At 38.5% G+C, this 19,605-nt stretch overlaps 1 protein-coding gene across 1 annotated transcript in view; it reads right to left on the reverse strand.

The window, feature by feature from the left end:
• Positions 1–737: 737 nt before the first annotated feature.
• Positions 738–19,605, reverse strand: part of SUCO (SUN domain containing ossification factor) — a gene marked incomplete at its 5' end in the record, with an annotated part of 29,462 nt that continues 10,594 nt past the window's right edge. The window contains 16 exons of the mRNA XM_009583013.1: positions 738–1,966; positions 2,127–2,182; positions 3,438–3,529; positions 3,890–4,044; positions 5,825–5,929; positions 7,326–7,413; positions 8,321–9,487; positions 10,565–10,658; positions 11,167–11,241; positions 13,190–13,255; positions 13,996–14,087; positions 15,113–15,168; positions 15,406–15,426; positions 17,376–17,481; positions 18,610–18,717; positions 19,374–19,441. Coding sequence (XP_009581308.1) covers positions 1,520–1,966; positions 2,127–2,182; positions 3,438–3,529; positions 3,890–4,044; positions 5,825–5,929; positions 7,326–7,413; positions 8,321–9,487; positions 10,565–10,658; positions 11,167–11,241; positions 13,190–13,255; positions 13,996–14,087; positions 15,113–15,168; positions 15,406–15,426; positions 17,376–17,481; positions 18,610–18,717; positions 19,374–19,441 — 2,796 coding nt within the window. The remainder of the gene's footprint in view (positions 1,967–2,126; positions 2,183–3,437; positions 3,530–3,889; positions 4,045–5,824; positions 5,930–7,325; positions 7,414–8,320; positions 9,488–10,564; positions 10,659–11,166; positions 11,242–13,189; positions 13,256–13,995; positions 14,088–15,112; positions 15,169–15,405; positions 15,427–17,375; positions 17,482–18,609; positions 18,718–19,373; positions 19,442–19,605) is intronic.

Here is a 19,605-nt window from a genome sequence, read left to right on the forward strand (position 1 = left end):
GGAAAAATGCCAGTAAATTAAAGACAAAGTGTTCAGATTTATTTGGAAATTCACAGTTTCTAATGGCACTACAGCTCTGTAGTTACATACTCTTGTTCCACAACACTGTATGCTGCACTCAGGTGGTATGTATTTTCCTCATCCAGGCTTGAAACCCTTCTGAATTCACGTTCAACACGTCTGTTTCATGTGCTCTGACTGGCTAATTGTGCAGATCAACTCCAAAAGTACATCACCTTAAAGTATTCATAAACTAACAAGAAAGCAGCAAAAAAACCAAAGGCTTAAATAAGTCACATTACATACAATACCCAGGAAAGGCATTAGATCTGTTAAAAAGGGTACCACTAAAAGTGCTCAATAAGTTAACTTATTTTTTACAACGTGAACCTGTAACACCTGCCAAAAGGAGTAACCTTTTGTTCCACTCGCTCAGATACACACTCAACATTTTAGCAATCACACATCCTATAGTATCCAAATACACAATCACAGTCAAAATAAAAAACACTTGGATATGAAAATACCAACCATACAAACACTGCACATTTGTTAGCCAATACAAAAGCAAACGTTATGGAAATACCCACGTTGAACCGACCTGACTGGTCAGACTTCAAGGCTTTGCAAACAACACATCCAGAGCTGGCTTGGAGAACAGCCCAGCTGCAGCAGCTCACCCTCGCTTCTTCAGCTGAGCTTTTTCCTGAACTCTCCGCACAGACGCAGTGAGCATTCCCCATCACTTCCTTCAGAGAACTATAGCAGGCAATTTAGATAACAAATGCGTTCATCAGCCTAAGATCCCATCGTACACAGGAAATCCTAGAAAGCAACTGTCATTCATTTAGCACATCAGACTACAGCTCCGATTTGTAACTGAAGGTGGAAATAAATGTGATTACCATCTCTAGTGAGATATTTTTCTCAATCGAGTTTGCAAAACCAGAATCTAGTCAGACAAGTCCATCTATTAGTATTTTTACAGTATCCAGTCCACATTACTGAGTCCAGCTGAAGGCCAACACATGTCCCTTTACAGCACTGTAGTGTTGCATCTTCAAAAAAAGCTAGAGAAATTACAAAATAAATCAAATGACAAACAATTGTATCTCCCCTCTTCCAGTGGCATTATAAATAGACAAAAGGCACATAAATATGGGAAGGTGCAAGAAATAGGAACAAAGCTAAAGGAAGAGGATTAGGCTTTTATCCCTATTCCACCCAACAAACTGGGTTTCAAAAAAATCTCTGCCCCAGGAACTGTGAAAAAAAACCTTTATAAAATGAACCCTGCCCTCCCTCCCCCCAAGCTGTTCTCATAGGAAATTATCAGCCTCGTAAAGCTGCAGCTTATAGCCAAGATTGACACAATCCCATCTATTTAAAAAGGCAGAAACCAAATTTCTGAATACTTTCCAATTAGTTGAGCTCTTCGTCTCCCACTATCCTCCCACAGAATACCACAGACTGTTCTCAAACGAACAAACACTCTCCTGTTTGATAAGTTCAGCTAGTTTTAGATGTGTCCAGAAACTGCCGTGACACCAAGTGTTCCCACTGTTATATCTTTGTTTCCTTTGATTATGTCATGCAGGCTTGGCATTGACCCTGACTTAGTCTGTATTAGAGTTTTTATGAGCTTCCCTTGGTCTGAAACTTTAGACCGTCTTCGTTTTATAGCCCTCTTCTCAGTTTTTGTCTTTTGGGTCTGTCCATTGCACAGACTCGTACATGCTGAAATGCCACAAAAATAGGACTCCTCAGACTGTGATGACGTTTCGGAGCTTCCTTCGGATGGAGGACCCTTATACGAAGAGTGATAAACTTCCCCAATGTTAGAGAAGTCCCTCTGGTTCGTAAACGGCTTCCTTCCTTTAATTTCCCCGTTGGCTATTGGATGCAGAGGCTCTGTTGTTGGCTTAATAGTCTCTATTTTTTCACTTTTGTATTTACATCGCTTTTTCTGAAACCACAAGTAGAAAGAGGAACAGTTAGGTTCTGGAAGGCAAACAGAGCATAAAAACCAAGCCTAGGAACCAGCGCAGGGGAGAGCAGCTGAGACGTGCACCACCTGCCAGCAGAAACACACTCAGCTCAGCCTGCCCTCCCCACAGCCACTGTACCTTCTTCTCTGGGGAAAACTTCAGGGGTTCTACAATGTACAGGTCCTCTGGATCCACTGTAAGAGAGGGAATGTAAATTTAGCAGTCCCGACACTGCCAGCTCTAGAGCAACACAGTTCTAAATAAGTAACAACATGACAAAATATTCCACTGAGACACGTTTTTGTCCTGTTGTAAGTTAATGGAGGTACAGCACATGAACACTGAAAATGAAGTCAATGCACAGAGGAATTCCCCTATGCTGTCAAGGCAGCTATCAGTGATATACACTTGAAAACACCTGACCTCCTGATAGATTAGGCCATAAGAGAGGTGCAGAGAACATCCCTTAGGGAAAAGGAACAGTAGTCAGCAAAGGTTAGCTTCTACGAAAATGAACTGTTACCAATATAACAGTGTTTAATGTGCAGCCTGCCCATGACAGGACAGATACTAGAAGCATGTGTACCTATCAAGGACACAGATGTTCAGAGTGACATGAGACCACTCTGGCATTCCTCCATCAGTGCTTTGTAAATCATTCTTGCAAGCTGAAGCAGGCGAGAATTCCAAAAAAGCGTGGTTTTGCAAAAAAAATAGTCTACGCCTTAACTAGTCTCTATTGCAGCCTCCCAATTCAACTCATGAGTTTTCATGCAGTTTTATTCACAGTACAAAAAAAAACGCGAAGCAAGTTTGCTGCACCCTGAAAAGCAGCATCAGCTGCATACTTGGTAGTTACTATAATCTGCAACACTTTTGGTTTTGCATGATGATGATGGCCTAAGAAATCAAAATTCAGTTGTACCAAGTGTAACATGAACACTGAAAACACCAGATTATTCCTCATACCCAAGACAAGATAAATAGTCTAAATCTTCTTACTACAGTTGATAAATTTGGATCCTAAATATCTGCCAAGTTTCAAAGACAGGCTCTCAGGACTTCTCAGAAGTAGGGCATTCAGACTTCCCACGTCTGGCATTTAAAAAAAAAAAAAAAAAAAAAAAAAGAAAATTGCCACTTTCTGCAAGCTTCACAGCTTTGTAGACCTGAACGCCTGCATGGATTGCTACTAACCCCAAGAAAACATCTGTAGAGTATAAACGATAGCAAAGACTACATTTAACATTTTAGCATAATTTAGCACAGTTCTGTGAGTGTCTGGTAACCTGTTCATGAACCATCTTGTCCTACAGAACGTATACGTGAACTACTATAATCCAGTGTACTTTGACATTAATCTGCAATTCCATTTTCACACACTTGCAGTAACACACACATTGTAATAGAGTAACACTAGAGACTAGATGTATGATATGTGAATAATACCTTCTTTACCAGCTAGCTGAAAAGACTGTGATCTGACCAGTGGAAGAGAAGTTCTTCTTTTCAAATTCATATCATCATAGGAGGAAAAACATCTAGGAAACAAAATCCACAAAGCTTTTTTAAACACATTTTTCTCGGGACTTTATCATATGCGTTTTTCATTAAGAAACATCTTTGGCAGAAGGACAGAATTATTCGCTGAGGTGCCCAAGAAGGCCTGGCAAACGGGCACAGTACTGTATTTGCAACAAGCTATCTAGGCACGTTAAGTGTAGTAGCCCCAAAATGCTCCTAGGAGAGCGTTACTACAGAGCAGTAATGGCTCTTTGCTATCAATTTTGAGTTTGCAGAAAGACAACTCAGAATTAAAGCAGATGTGCCAGTCCCCATGGAATTAGGAAATATCAATAAAAGCTGCAAGAACAATTAAGTTTCAAATAGAAATGCATTACCTTTTGGGGCTAGGGTAGTGATTACTTTTGGGAATTTTTGAGAGGTAATCTTCACAGAACTGAGAAGTGCTTCTGCACCGCTGCACACAAAGCACCAAGCCCAGAATGACACAGAGAACCAGAGAAATCACAAGGTAAGTCTGCCGATCAGAAACCTGGAAGAATTTAATATAGTTGTTAAAGACAAAGAATAATTTAATGATACTATTATTCTCGTGTTTTAAACATTAAAATCTTTAGAAGAACACAATTTACATATTCTCAAGTCACTTTCCTTCAATTTCACTAAACACTTGTTCAATTTGAGTATTTTTTCAGAGGTTTGATGTAGTCTATTGGCTACACAGCATTCAAGGAATGAAGGCTGAAAACCACTAGCTGGTCACACAGGACAAGATTTCACTGACTATGGTACTACCATAACTTAAAGGAGCAGCCGCCCCTTGCAAAGAGCATTCAAACCTATCTAAATAATATACTTTCCTTAAGAAAGTGTACTCAGGAAGTAACTTTTCTGTTTTACAGTTGACATGGATGTAATACTATCTCAATTTTACGGGATGCTTTTTATCAGCTGATGTTGCAGTACTTCACAGAATAAATACCATTATATTCACTTGATTCAATGTGTTTCATCGTTCTAACTACTCTTGCATTCCACAACCTAGCAAAACGATTTTTTCAAGTACGTTCATTTCTGAAGATTGACAGAAGACACTTACTAGAATTATATGGAATCTGAAATCCAGGGGTATTTTGCAGATAATGTTTAAAAAAAGTGAGTTGCAGAGTTGTTTTCCTATAAAAATATCTTAAACACACTAAGATCTTAGAAGTCATACAAAGACTTTAGAAAAGACAAGGAACACGACCTCCCATTTGTTGTGCAAATGTCTCAGACTAATAGACTCAGGTGACCAGAGTTGAGTTCAGGGAAAGCCATGTGTTCCAATTCCAGGATACTCATCTAACATACCCTGATGATCACCACTGTCAAATCCTGGTTAAAACCACACAGCACTCATGAACAGGAGCTTAGCCAGCCAAGCATCAAGGACGGAGTCTCACTAAGTGTTAGAAAACAGCTCAAGAGATGTCTTTGGCAACATGCACAAAAACCAAGGTCATGTTTATAGTACTGCTTGAAATCCCAGGCTGGAGAATGTAAACATTTGAGAGAGTATGTTCCTAATATTGTTTCCAAGATTTCCCTAATCTTAAAAGACAATAGCCAGAGAGGAAAGGAGAAGGGTGCCTTAGCCATATGAGCCTCCCATTCAGTAGCTAAAGTGCAACCCTCCACATATTTGTCTGTTATTACAGCCCAGTTCTAACAGTGGCCAGTACGCTCTTGCACACTAAACCTCTTATGGCAAGAGTCTGTTAGTATGTAAGTGGACAATGTAAGTGCTGGACACTGCAAAGCATCCCATTTTACTGAAACTGTGTAACAAAGCCATGCAATACAACTAGTTATATAATGGAGCAAGTGCCGGAAAAGTTCTTGAAGCATGAACTTTACCATTCCCTCAGACACGTCAAACATTCTATATGTGCAACAAATCCCATTATTGCCATTTCAAAATCAGTGGTTGGTCTTCTAATTTCATTAAGAATCATTTCATAGAACAATATCAATTCCAATGCACTACAGGAAGGCTGAGATATTAAGTTATTCAACTAAGTTTTATCTTTATCGTTAGCTCAGACTACAACCATGGGGCTAGTAGGGCTGTAGTAGAAATTACTACCAATCTTGCTGTGCACAAGACAGCTCAAGCTACTCAAACTTTCCTCCCCTCCCTTGGCCAGCTGCTACAGACAACTTCTCAAATGAAAAGCTTCATTTAAAGACTCCAGGCCTCTTCAAATTGAGATATGTTTATGCATCTGCTTCCTTTGAGTTCTCGTGCCATATTGCTGAATTATAATTACCTCACGTTTTAATTCCGCCACAGTTGTTGACAGATTGGAAACTAGCTGCGTCATATTGGTGAGCTGTGCTTGTAACAGCTGGATTGCTTCTGTTTGCCGCTGATCCTGTATTAAAGAGAGTCATGGCCATGCTATTTAGTTGTCAGGTTCCTACCATCGTATACTCTCACATGTACCGAGTCAGCATTCTATCTGACACAGCCAGGCATTTTGTAGCCACAGGACCTATTCAGCACTGTTTTCAACACAACTTTCATATAACATTTGCAACTGCTAAGCAGCATTAGTCATATACGCACTTAAAAACATCAACACTTTTACTTATCAAATAACGTTTTGTAACATTATGCCAAGTGCATTTCATTACAGTGACTTCTGCTACCTTCATTAAAAGCAGATTAAGTAGCCAGCTCCATGCGATGACTATCAAGAAGTTAAGTACTGTCATCTTACAAAATACACATGCAGATGACTAGGCAGAGCTAAATTCTAAGGGCTGACGCACAGCTTCTGCTCTGGGATCAGGTAGCCAGCCACTTAATGACAGGAGCCCAAGCCAGGCAGGAACAAGTCCTTTGCAGCTATCATCTCCTTCCTGGAAAGAGCCCTAACAGGATTCTTAATCCTGTAAGAAATGAAGAAAGGTAAGCAGAATATCGGGGAGGTTAACCAAGAGGAGCACCTCAGACTGACCAGTGTTTGATACTATTCAAAAAAAGTAGAAAAGAGCATGGATATGATCTCAGGAAAGTTGCAATTTTCTTCACTGCTGATGGATGAGGAAACTACAAGCCTGGGACTGCACTTCAGAAATTTTCAGACAGTCTGGGATTAAGTCTGCTATGCCACATGCACAGTTGCTTTAGTGACTATTCAGCACTGCAGTTAGCGCTGTATTTCACAGCTGCTCAGGAAAGCTAGGATGGCAGAGCACGGAAAACCTCCTTCAGCTCCCACTTTCTTAAACCACATTTTAAAGAATGAACTAAAGTCTTTGTTACATGCACTACACTTTCAAACGCAAATTTGGCATAAGCCATTACTGCACCCCTCTCCCTTTCTAAAGGTTAGGTCTATTCAGCAGCATCAGGGCAATTGTCTATCTATACTTTAAATCAGAGATGAAAAATAAACCAAGTTAAAAAAAAATGGCTTTGAATGCAGCTACAACCAAGAAACAAGGGTTGGAAATGACCTGGATAACTTTTTCACTGGCAAAGACATTTAAGAGTTTTAGCCATTACCAGCTGACAACTGATTTTTTCTTCAAATACAAAATCAGGAAACAGAGCTGGAAATGGCTTTATTCTAAAACAACTCAGAATATATCTAAAAATTTTATTACAAAAAAAAAATTGGGAAGCATGAAATGGATGCTTTTAAAAGGCACAGCTAATAAAAATCTTCAAGTGAAAGAGGATTTCTGCACCTCCTTGCAACTCTTTCTCAAAAGTAAACTTTCCTAATTAGGAAAACACTTAAGTACTCCAACAAACCATACCTGCTCTTCTGCTATTCTTGAGGTGTTCTGAAGTTTTATTATTGTTTTATTGAAAGCCTTCTGCATCTCTTCCATTTGCTTTCGGTACCTAAAATAAAGAGCGTAAAGGTCTGAAATGCTAGTTCATAAAACTCCTTGGCACTAGACTTGTCTTCAGAAAATACGACTATGCCAGGAGAAAACTTTTCTTTGCCCAAAGAAGTTTTATTTAAACATCAAGTGGTATTTCCTTTTAAGTTTCACACATAAAACAGAGATGTGTCTTTCTAGGTTTTTTGTGGGTTTTTTCCAAGGTTAAAGTAAAATCTATTTCAACACCTTAGAGCTTAGCACCAATTTACTGGAATTCACTATGGAGAATTCTCTGCAAACACTGTCTGCCAAGACAGACAACACAATAGTAAATATAACGAAGAGCCCCCTCCTTGGAACCAATTCTGAAATGGGTACATTCCCTGATCCTCCTATGGCTAAGGAGCACCACAGATAAACACTAACATATATGCATCCCTCACAGAAAGTTCTTGGTTCCCTCTCCATGCTCCCGTCTGCAACAAGAGTTATTACAGATGATAACACGGTAGTTTAAGTGGAAACAATCAATTCAAGTAAAGAAGGCATTGTAGGTCTGTGTCATTCAGTCTAACAGCAACAGGAGGATGAGCCCTTCTGTTGAAAGGATTATGGACAAGATTAGTGCTTACATCCTGGCAACACTTTATCCTTTTAAAAAAACCACAGCAATATTCCTCAAAACAAAATAAATGTGATTGTATCTGAAATACAGAAAGGGAACCCCTGCCACCTGCAGACATCTAGGTCTCCAGTAGCTACCTAGGATTAGGTACTTTTCTCAGTTTTCCATAAAGCTTTATGCTGTGATTTATGTTGAAGTAAATCACTGTACTACTTTCTGTATGTGTATGTTCCTTTGTATAGCTGGCTAAAATCCTGTTTACATACGGTAGACCCTTACCAGTCTTCCTCAGACTTACCTCTGACTAAGTTCTTCTAAATAACGGCTGCTGAGTGACATGTTTACTTCTAGGGCTTTTATGCGATTATTAAGGCGCATGAAGACAGACTCCTTTTGGTTAGATCCATGAACAAGATTTCCATTAGCATAGCCTAGATCTGTTGAATTCTGCAATTCAGCATAGAAGTCTGTAGCTGTTCTCTGCGGTCCCCCAGAGACCGGAATTGCCATTAAAGCTTCTTCAGTTGCCTGATCATCCTCCTTTGTGTCGGCAGATATAGAAGACTCAATAGGCGGCAAAACAGGTTTCTGCACTTCTGGAGTGCTTTCCTTTCCTTCCCCAGCATCACTGGCTAACATGCCTACTGTATAGTCAGGCTGCAGAACAGTCTCTGTAGGCTTTGAAATCACTGGAGTAGCAATAGTCTCTCTTGTGCCCATCTCCTTTACCTCAGTGGCCACACTGGTCTCAGAAGCTACAGGGTCGTCTTCTGCAACAGAGCTCTCAGCCTTTTCAGTTTCTGCACTGATCTCAGCTATATCCACCTGGGGAGTCACCCTTGGTGCCACCTGGCCTGCATCTTCTTTTGCAGGCTCCAACACTGTGTCTGTTGTTGACAATGGCTTAACTTCAGAAGTAACTTCTAAGAGGAGGGATTGAGAGACAGTCTGAGGATGGCTTGGTTCCAGTTCAATTGAATCTGTGGTGTCATTACTGATCTCCTCATGGACCACACTGCTGAAGTCAACTGCAACAGTAGATCCAGATGATCTCTCAACTTTGCTGTCTAATTGCTCAGGCAGAGGCTCGTCTATTGACGTATGTATAGATTCGGTCAGAACCGCCTGTGGCTGCTGAACATCAGCAGAGTAATCTTGCCCTTGTTTACCTCCAGTTTTACTACGCTGCCGATGCATGGCTACTGCAACTGAACACCATTTAAACAGATATTCTGAAAAGGTGGAAATACAACATGCTGTTGCCATGTCATAGCAGTATTTTTCCGTCTCAAGTTCAAACCAAGCCGATGCTTCTTCTTCCTGATCCTCACTGGGCAGCAAGGTTACCGTTGACTGGCTTGTATCTTCTTCATACTCTTGTACTAGCTGAACAATAGGACTTTCTTTTGTCAAATCCACAATTAATTGCTCTTTATCTATCTGTGGAATATCTGTAGTAACAAGTCTACAACGAAAGAGTTAAAGACAGGATGTTACTTTAACAGTTTTACATGCCTGCTCTGAAAGACTGCAAAAGTAGGATCTTTTAAAAAATTAGCAAAGCTTATTCCAGTGACCAAAGGCCAGTTTGGATACAGCCAGAAATTCTGTAAGTTATTACTTTCTCTGGTGTTTTCCAATCCCAATCTACAAACAAATTATTTCAACCCTTCCTTCTGAAACAGCAAGCCTTCTCAATCAGATATTGCCCCTTCCCCCACCCCTGAAAAAAGTCACCAGTTCAAATATCACTAAGTTCTTACATAGCTAGCACCTTACTCTTCTGCTGCAATCCTCAAATGCAAATACAAGAATCACAACCTTCCCACTGAGCTTCCTGCAGTCTCTCAACAATCAGAGTGCTAGGAAACCATAAAACTACTAAATACAGCACAAATCATGTCTTAATATTTAAGAGCTAGAGTCTCAGCTTTAAGTAGCCAAATCCATTCTAAACAATTGTAATCAACTGAAAAAAAAACCCAACAGAGAATACCTATATACAACTCCTCCTCCCAACCTAATTCCATATCTTTGCATACATATTTTCATCAAGGAAAGCCTAGCAAAAAAATACAAGCTTCTAAAGCAGAGTTTTTGCGGATACAATTTAACTGAAGTTTCAGCAGCACGACTTACATTCCTAATTAGTCTCCCTTGCATGAGACAACCTGCAAAACCTGGAAGAATATTAAGTCAGTTTCCACCCCAGAAATCTGCAATAGCCAAGAGCAAAACACTCCTACTTCTTCTTCTAAACAAAGTAATACAAACAATTGAGGAAGTTAGCGATGCATTTTAACATTTAGTCAAGTGTTAAAATAAAACATATCATAATGGAAATAGCTATGAACAGTAATAACAGCAATAAATTTTCCTGATAGTACATTACCATACCACAGATTTCACCAAATACCTGCCTTTTTACTTGTTTAAGGCAGTGTGCCGTATCTGAGCATTCTACTACCAAAGATTCCAGACTGGTGCATGTTAGTCTCTGCCAGGGACATACTGAAAAAAAATCCCAACACCAATCACTTACTCTGGTGAAGGAACAGGAGTTGGTTCAGGCAGTCTTGGTGCAGCTGTTGACGTTGCAGGGGTGGCAGTGACATTTTCAGACACACTTTTGTTCCCTGCTGCAGGAAGGAGGAAAATGTGAATGTAAAAGAACCTTGTTTGTTTTCAATAAATTAGGGGGTTTGGGGGCTGTTTTTTTTTTTTTAGATTATTAACTGCACTACCAAATTAACTGCAGATGTCGAAGTTATTTGACTGAAAGTGCTACTGACAGTTTATGTATATGATGTTATGGACAGTCTCAAAATATTTCCAGGAAGAAGCAGCAAGTTAGACTTTACAACTGAAGCTGGGTAATACAGAGAGTAAAAGATCTCCAAATCTGGCTGAACAAACATATACATTATCTTTGTATCTGTTCCCTTCTCAGCAAATTCAGCATCTTTGTTCCACTTTTCACAGTCAGTAGGATACAAATTCTATGGCACTAATCAGGTATGCCATAAAAGGTGAAAAAAGTAATTTAAACATAGATCATCCAACGCCTCACAAAAAATTAAACAAAATAACAAAGAGAAATTAAAACTTTCCAGAATGCTTTTCATGTAAAAAAAAAAAAAATACCTTCAGCTTCAGATGACTCTTCAGTTTTGGCTCCGAGCATATTAGCAGCAATATTCACCATACTTAGGATAGCATCTAAAAGAGAAAACAATTTATCAAAGAGGACGTATTCAGAGGGCCCAGAGATTGGCACCACTGAGCAATCTGCTATTTTGTAATGCTTGCTTGAAACGACCCACAGCATAAGGACATTAAAAAAATCTGGTCATTCTATTACACTGGATGCATCTGTTGCTTTTAAAGGATAAGTTTGTAAGCTAGAAACTTACATCTGAAAACCCGTATCTAACCTTTACCAGCTAGACCTTCTAACACCAGTGAGAATTACTCACTGATCATTAGTCCACTGAAACCAAGGAACAGTAAGACAAACAGAAGAATATTTAAGCATGGAATTTTCTGACAGTCTGAGTTTGTGAACCACTGAGGGAGGTCCCAGGCCAGAAATTTAGAGCTTGAACGCTCAAATGGAGGATGTCTAATAAAGACAGGTTGGATCATTGATCATAATAGAACTAAAGAAGTGAGTCAAGAAGTGTCATTTGCTAAATGAGCAAGACAGAATTCTGCCATTGAACACCAGATGTCCACAGCAGGACAGCCACGGAAAACTACAGATTCACTGTCTCCCCCTCAGAGGTCCCTCTTCCTCACTGTGTATCAGTCTGTTTAAGACAAATGATGCAAAATGGAAGTCCATCACATTTGTCCAAGCATGCACATATAAAAAACCCACCACAAAAAAAACGACACTCACACACACAGTATTCCTTCAAAAAAGGAACACTGACTACCGGCCAGAGATGAAAGGTCTCAATAACAAGATCCACCAGCCAGAACTAAATGATCACTGCAATGTTTCACGTCTCTCTAAAAGCACTATCAGTAATAGGTGTTTCAAATCTTTTCATCATAGCTTTAGTACTCTAAAAAAACAATAGAAAAGTCACTGCATTTTTCAGACAGTGAACAAAAAAACTTGCAATACTGCACTCGCAGACAGAAAATGTCAATACGCCTCATCAAGACAGCTTGAAGAAACTTTGAAAGTCACAGATAAGAGTCAAGCAGTGTCAGGGAAGAATGTACTGCTTGCTCTCATCTTTGAGAGGCTAACATTTAGAAATAAACTGCCTTTTCCACTATCTATTTCCCCTTTGAAAACTGCAATATTCCTAGCCGTGACTTTTTGTTCTTAAGTGACGACTAGGTTCTAGGAAATAGTAGCAAAGAACTCCGCAGCTCTGATCCACTATGGGATGAAAGGAAAGCCTGAGCCCAAACAGCATTTGAGTGCAAATCCACACTACAGTAACAGATCTTCACTAACTGGGACAGAAGGAAGAGCAGTACAGTGTAAGAGATCTTCAAAAGAGGTTGTGTGGCACCTGATACTATCCTAAATAATTCAGCAGTTAAGAATACTATTAAAACTGAATATTCAAGTATTCTTAGCCAAACAAACTCCACATCTGGAGGTTTTCCAATGCAAAAGTGACGAGACAGTCAACCGTTAGTTCTCTCAAAAAAATATACAGCTCTTAAGAACATAGAAGCTGCAATATTTACATAAAGCCTTCTCAGAAACAGTGTTCCTCATCCCTTCCTTTCAAGCTGTACTAAGTAAATCTTTATATTGCCTCCTATAAATATGGCACCTTAATTAAGCACAGATTTCCAAGTTCTGAATCATTAAGGTTCTACAGCATTTCAGTACTGGTTATTTACAGCCCTATGTAACATTCATATTGTTTAGTGCACAGGATCCCTAAGTACAGAAAGTAAAGTTTCCAAAAAATAGAGATCCTTAGAACTAGAAAGTTCTGTTTTTAGAACACTAAGAATGATACCCCAACTTCAAATTGTTACTATTTATACCTATGCAATTAAATAGGAATCATAATAAATTGTTTCACCAGAAAAATATGAAAATCATAGCTGTTGCATGACAAAATGTCATCCCACTTTCAGTTAGCTCATTTTGTTGAGCACAGCAATAATTTTTCTAATAAATCATACTCACTTGTAGCAGAACCAAGGAGATTTTTTGAAGATTTTTCTTCCCCTGTATTGTAATCCAATAGATAATCTATGTATAAAGAAGAACACCTATGACTATCAAAATTAAATGTGTCATGGGCAAAGAAAATAAACCTCAAGATTTAACATGTCATTCAACTGTCAGTTTGACAGTGTGAAAACAAAACTACAGAAATAAAGTTAAAGGTCAGAGATTACATACTGAAATATCAAGCACCAAGTAATGTGAAACCCACAGAGACTCAGGGTTCAGGCTTCAGTTTCCCCAGGATTCATGATAGAGATGCAGCAAACAGCTCATTGAGCTTCATATAGGGTTTTTCCCCCTCCTCCTCATGAGGGCTGGAGGCAGGTGTTTTCATATTTTTTATTTAAACACGAAGTCTGCAATCCAAAACAAGCATCTTCCCAATTGCTTGCAGCATTGATCATACAAACTATCTCAGGAGATGTGCTGTGGACACTCAGAATAAAACTGCTTCATGTGAGCTGCTTTGATTATTTTAGTTAACCTTTACTACTGTCAGCACATGAAGATATTATTGCCTAGCCTGCCAAGTGAAATCGAGACTTATTACTAGCATTTTAAAGTAACCCTCCAAATAGTTACAACACATTGTTTAAAACTTAAAAGGATTGTTGGGTAAGCCCAGAAATGCTGAAATACTGTCAACAAGACTCAGAGTAAGTTTAGCAGTCAAATCATTTATCATATGCGGGAAATGACGAGCCACCAGACTAGCACAAGACACGTCTGAATGGCTAAAAATGCAGAAATTATTTGCTTACCATAGTCTTCATCAAAGAGTTCTTGTCGTTCAGACTGATACTGAGAATCAGCTATTTCTTCATACTCTTCAACCATGCTAGTACCAAATACCCTATGAACAAAGTTTTGAAATAAAAAACTAATATTAGTCTATTAGGCATGTAATTACTTGACATAATTTATAGTTAGATAAGCAATATTAACATTATATAATATGTAGCAAATAAATTAGATAAGCAATAGTTGCCTTCAGTTAACCAAGATCAAGCAGCAGGTATGCTTATTTTCTCAAACTTGTATCCACAAAGTCTATTGCTTGCTTTCAAGTCCTGCACCAAAACAAGATCCTGTTTTTAATTCTAGTAATTCCAAAGAGACTTTTCCTCCTTTTTAATTTGAACTCATACCTAGACTTCCTTGTCTTAAGCTCTCCATGAGCTCTTACGCCTCCTCTTCAGCTTCACCTTTGACTAATAGGAGTATCTATTCATGACTACCTCACTTTGCATACTATATTCTCTTTGACCTGCTCTGCCGAAATAAAATCAAATCAAACCAATTTAAAGCAGTTTGTCAACTGAAAATATGGTTTGGCTTATAACACTAGATTTCCCAAGTTCAAATCCTGACGTAGCGTTGACAGGAGAATTAAAATTGTTTTTTAGGTGCAGTACAGAGGCTGATTATTTCCTGAACTACACACACACAGTTGTTCTGATTTAGATATTCCAAGCATTACTAACTGTATGTACCTGGGGTGCCATGCAACACAGCAGCTTCCCAAAAGCACTCACCACACCTGCTCTTTTTAGTTCACCACTTGTTCCTTGTTTTGCTTTGTCAGCCTTGAAATGCTCATGTCCTCCTGTAAGGCTGCTCATGCTCCTGTTTCCTAACACCCCCTTCTGCAAATATAAACTATTCCTTACATACTGGAGAATCAAATCAAAAGATTCAAAGCTTCTTTAAACAGATGTGAACCACGCTACACAGCAGGCAAGTTAGGCAGCTACTTCAATTCACAGTATTTCCAAATAACTTAAACTGAAAACTAGAATTTTTTGCCCAACTATTAATAAGACACACCAATCCTCGCTGCAAGGAGGTAGAAAGACAAAGCAAAAGAAAAGATATTACCTTATAAGACTTAAAGGACAAAAATGTTCTGATCCAAAGTGCGATATCAACTCCACCTAAAGAATAAAAGCTGCTTAAAATAAAACTCCAAAGACCTACAGAGTCAAGAGTTCATTTAACATATACATCTAATCTTGAAATCGCAAGTTTTGTTTACTCAAGGGATTTGTAGATTGCCCATAACAGAAAAGACTCTGAAAGATTTGTTCTTGCCATGCATTAAAGTGCTGAGTCGCAGTAGAGAGCACCCCAAGCCCCATGCATTCATCGTTCCAAAAGAAGAGGTTGCTAACCTTTATGTACTTGATGAACATCTGAAGCAAGAGAAAGGAAAAGAGAAAAAAACAAAAAGAAAAACAAGATGTCAGTACAAAGGCTGAACACATGCCACAGGCAACTACAGAGTTTTGTTGTTTTTAATTCAGTACTATAAATGCTTAAGAAGACAAATTATGAAGGGTAAAGTTGCAATACTACTTCATCTGCCTTGGGTAGCAAGATTTCATTTAGCCCTCGTACCTTGCAGATAGAAGGTAACATGCAACAAGTGTTTTATTAATGAACTTAAGTTACTCAATTTTTCTAGGCAGTATGATTGAAGACAGAATACTGTGTTAAATTTACTAAGTGTATTTTTTTCCCTTAAAGAGCACAGATTACAGAAAGCGACTCAAAAGGAAAAAAAAAACCCTTCATAGCATGCATTCTATGTACTGCTGCTGCTTCAAGTTCAATATGAAATGCTTCAATTTATAGAAATGCTACTGGAAGAAAACATATAGAGCATCTGATGATACATTTGGAAGCTTCAGCCATCTGTGTATTTCTAGTGAAACTTGACTACACACTGATATTTAATCTAAATTCATTTGCAAGTGTAGAATGCATTTATTAAACCACTATGTAGACACTACCAATGAAGGACTGTAATAATCTGCAAGTGGTATTAAGATAACTATTCCCGTAAAAGCACTCTTACAAAAAAAATTCCATCATTTTTGAAACAAGTTCATTAAGCCACTTGAAAAATCACACTTTTTGAAAAAATGTTTGGACTCTTCTTCTGTAGACTAGGCACACTTAGAACCTGCTTACTTTTTGTGCTATAAAGTAAAAACATCACAAGAACAATCCTTTCAAAATTTTACCATGCTACATTATTCAAGGCAGAACACTGTATCCACCAAGGGCGTAAGTGCTGAAGCATCTAGTGTAATTTTGGAACTTCAGTGACAAGCAAGATTCCAGCTACCTCAAGGCAGTCATTCAGCCAGAAAGCAGAATTAAAAATAAATGAAATCTTTATCCTGTGACTCATGCAGAATTTCTGGGTAGAGAAGTTAGATAACTATCATTCATAGCTACTTCTTCATGAAAGCACAAATCATAATTCAGTAGCGCAAACCAAATTTTTTTTTCCCCCAGCACCATAATTGGAACATAACACATCACTGGAGAGGACCTAAAAGGTCTGTATTTTATTTGAATTTAAATCCCCACTACATCCCAGTATTTTCACAACAGCTTTTATCCCAGTCCAAGTACCACGTTATTTATGGAGTTTTATTCTCTTTGAGTCTCCTGAGTAAAGATAGCTTGCTGCAATTTATTTTGAAGGCGGAGAGATCACGGCAAGTGCTCCAGTAGCAGTAAGCCTAAATAATCTGCATGAGTCGCAGTTACGACTGAGTAACTGCAAAACTGCATTTCAAGTCTATTGACGAGAACCAGAATTCAAATGCTTACTCTTTCAGATTCACTTAAAGCTGTATAGCAGAATACAGCACAAAAGTATCAAGAAATATGCATATTCTGATCTGTGCTCCAGGGAGTGCGTGTGTGTATATACATATAGATATATAAAAAGCAGGTACAGCCAAAAGACAAAATAGGTCAGTACTTCCAATCTTACATTCAGGAGACAGCTGGTTAAGTCGAATAGAGCATTGTCTGGATTTTTCTTAATTCAGATATCAACTAAGTATGTACTTGGACACAAGGTAATAGGTGCTTCCCAAAACCCTCTCAGTTACCAGTATGAGGAAGATAAGATACTTGTGATTGTGTGACAAGGGTTTAGTACATGGCCAATCACACCAGGGCCTCTAACGAAACTAGTGCAATTAATGGTAAAGCATGCTTTGATAACATGTTTCTCTGGATGCTCTGTAATACAGGGTAAGCCCAGGAAACCCTTCCTTCCCTGCGAAGCATGGATGCTTTTGCAGTGTTAAGTTACCTTAACATATTTTGCATAAGTTACCTTAACATATTTTGCATACATCTGTTCATCCAAAGGAAAGCTTTGGACATTTCTCTCATCTCTGGCATGGAAAGTACCTAATTTAATCCATTTGTTTGTTGGATACCTAGAAAAGAAACAATGGAGTCAGCTAATGAAATGCACGAACCCACTGTGCACAGACATTTGCTAGTTTCCCAAAATGCCTTTTCACAGAAAAAATACTTTTTTTTTTTCAGTTGCAAGATAGTGGCAACGTGGTTTTTATGGAAAGAAGAGTTGCAAGATAAAGCTAGTCCCAACTCAAAACCTCAGCAGTATCTCACCTCTTCACATATTTAAAACAGCCCCTGAAGGATGAAGCCCTAGACTTGATCCAATTACTGAAATTCAGCCAGCCTACAGTAAAGTTTCTGGAACTGAAAAAAGTCACCTCAGATGAACACTGAAGAACATGACACATAAGTGACAGGTTGTAAATATTATTGTAAGCAAGCGGCAAAAAACTGTGAGCAAAGCAGAGTTAGAACTAGGCAACAGAGCAAGTGTTGAAAATCAGAATCTAGACGCTTTAAGCATCTGAAGAAGACAGTGAGGTTTTTTGATGCACTGTGAGAATGTCTCCTCTTTCGCATAGCAGAATAATCTGCTCACTCCTGGAAAGCAGTGGGGTACAACATTGCCTAAAATACGATAGTCACCCTTTAACTAGCCATTCGGCCAACCAGTAGTATTCTTACCCCTTCTAATTACTCAATGGTGTACCGCCTTTTTTTTTTTTTTAAATAATTTGGGGGTTTTTTGGACAGAGTTCAGCATTGAAGACAGCTTAAGCCATGTGAAAATGGTCTGAATGACAAGGGAGGAGACAGCCCACAACCCCAGTGGTTTTCTGTTAAGGAATGTTCATTTTATAATCTGGCATCCACTACCTAGCTACTGTATTAATTTCTGCTGCTTCATTGCTACTTTTCAACAAATTTTTCCTTTTCATTTTTAAGGTAACAAAGAAAAAAAAAATTCAGGAAGCATGGAAAGAACTCAAGCTATGTATTCTAGGATCTCACAGTTGCCCTTTCCATGGAAAAAAGTGCTAGCAACTGATAATATACACACACAAAGAAAATCCACGTAATTTCACAATACATTACACTTTGCATAATAACAGGCATACACAGACCATGTTTTATGAAGCCATCCATTTAATAAGTATTATTTCATTTTTCATGCAGAAGGGTGGGTTTTGATAACATACCTGTCACTAATGGATACCAGAAAGTCTTTAGGAGTGGAAGAGAATAATTCATGATTTGCAATGTCAAGCTGCTTTACTTGGACTGGTTCACAGAGCTCAATAACAAACCTTGAAGACGAAAAGGCAGTATTAAAAAAAAGCACTTCTCCTTCTACAATTACAGTCCTCAGTCTTTTTACCTTATTACTATATCCTTCGCTGGGTATAAAAGAACACTACAAAAATGCTGTTCAATAAGGACGCATCACTTGTTGCTCCCTTCAAAATCACTAGTGATACTTACATGCAGATCTAGCTTAGTAATTCTAGATAGCACCTGCAGCTACAAAAGCTTCATCCATCTTGTACTCAAAGGCAACAAGTCACAGAACTAAAAACTAAGGAGAGCAAACATCATTTAAACCACACCTGAAATACCAGTTAGTATATGGTAAATTGTGATCATGTGTCCTACAATTATTTGACAGCTGGGGAAAGAAACCAAAATCTTCACTGGAACACTCAGTGCTTTCTCTTCTGCAAGATTACAATTATGCAAACACTATAAATACTACAGTGAATGAAGTTATCCCCTTAATCTTACTTCTCAATACCAGAGACAGAATTCTAGGGGGGACATAAAGCATCTAGTGCTAAGTCCGTCAAAGTTCCTCACACACACACTTCAGACAGAGACACACCAAGGTCAAATCAGTCCCCCAGGATACCTACAGTCCCATCACAATGGAAAACTATAACCACTCCTGTCATACAAGCAAACCTACCAGATTTTAGTACTGCAAGGATTTAGCATATAAAGGTCCATGTTTTCCATCAAAATAGCTGAAGTGCTCTGTATAAAGAAGAGAATTAGTATTTTAAATTGTATGGTAGATACTAAAGCAGCACCAAGGGTTTTTCCCCTCCCTCCACAAATAAGTTTGATATTAGTTATGTAGACTAATACCAAGTTTCACAACATTCTAAGCAAGATAATATACAGGAGATATTATGCCA

Source organism: Fulmarus glacialis, unplaced genomic scaffold (assembly GCF_000690835.1).
Source record: "Fulmarus glacialis isolate BGI_N327 unplaced genomic scaffold, ASM69083v1 scaffold29528, whole genome shotgun sequence".
Lineage (NCBI taxonomy): Eukaryota > Metazoa > Chordata > Aves > Procellariiformes > Procellariidae > Fulmarus > Fulmarus glacialis.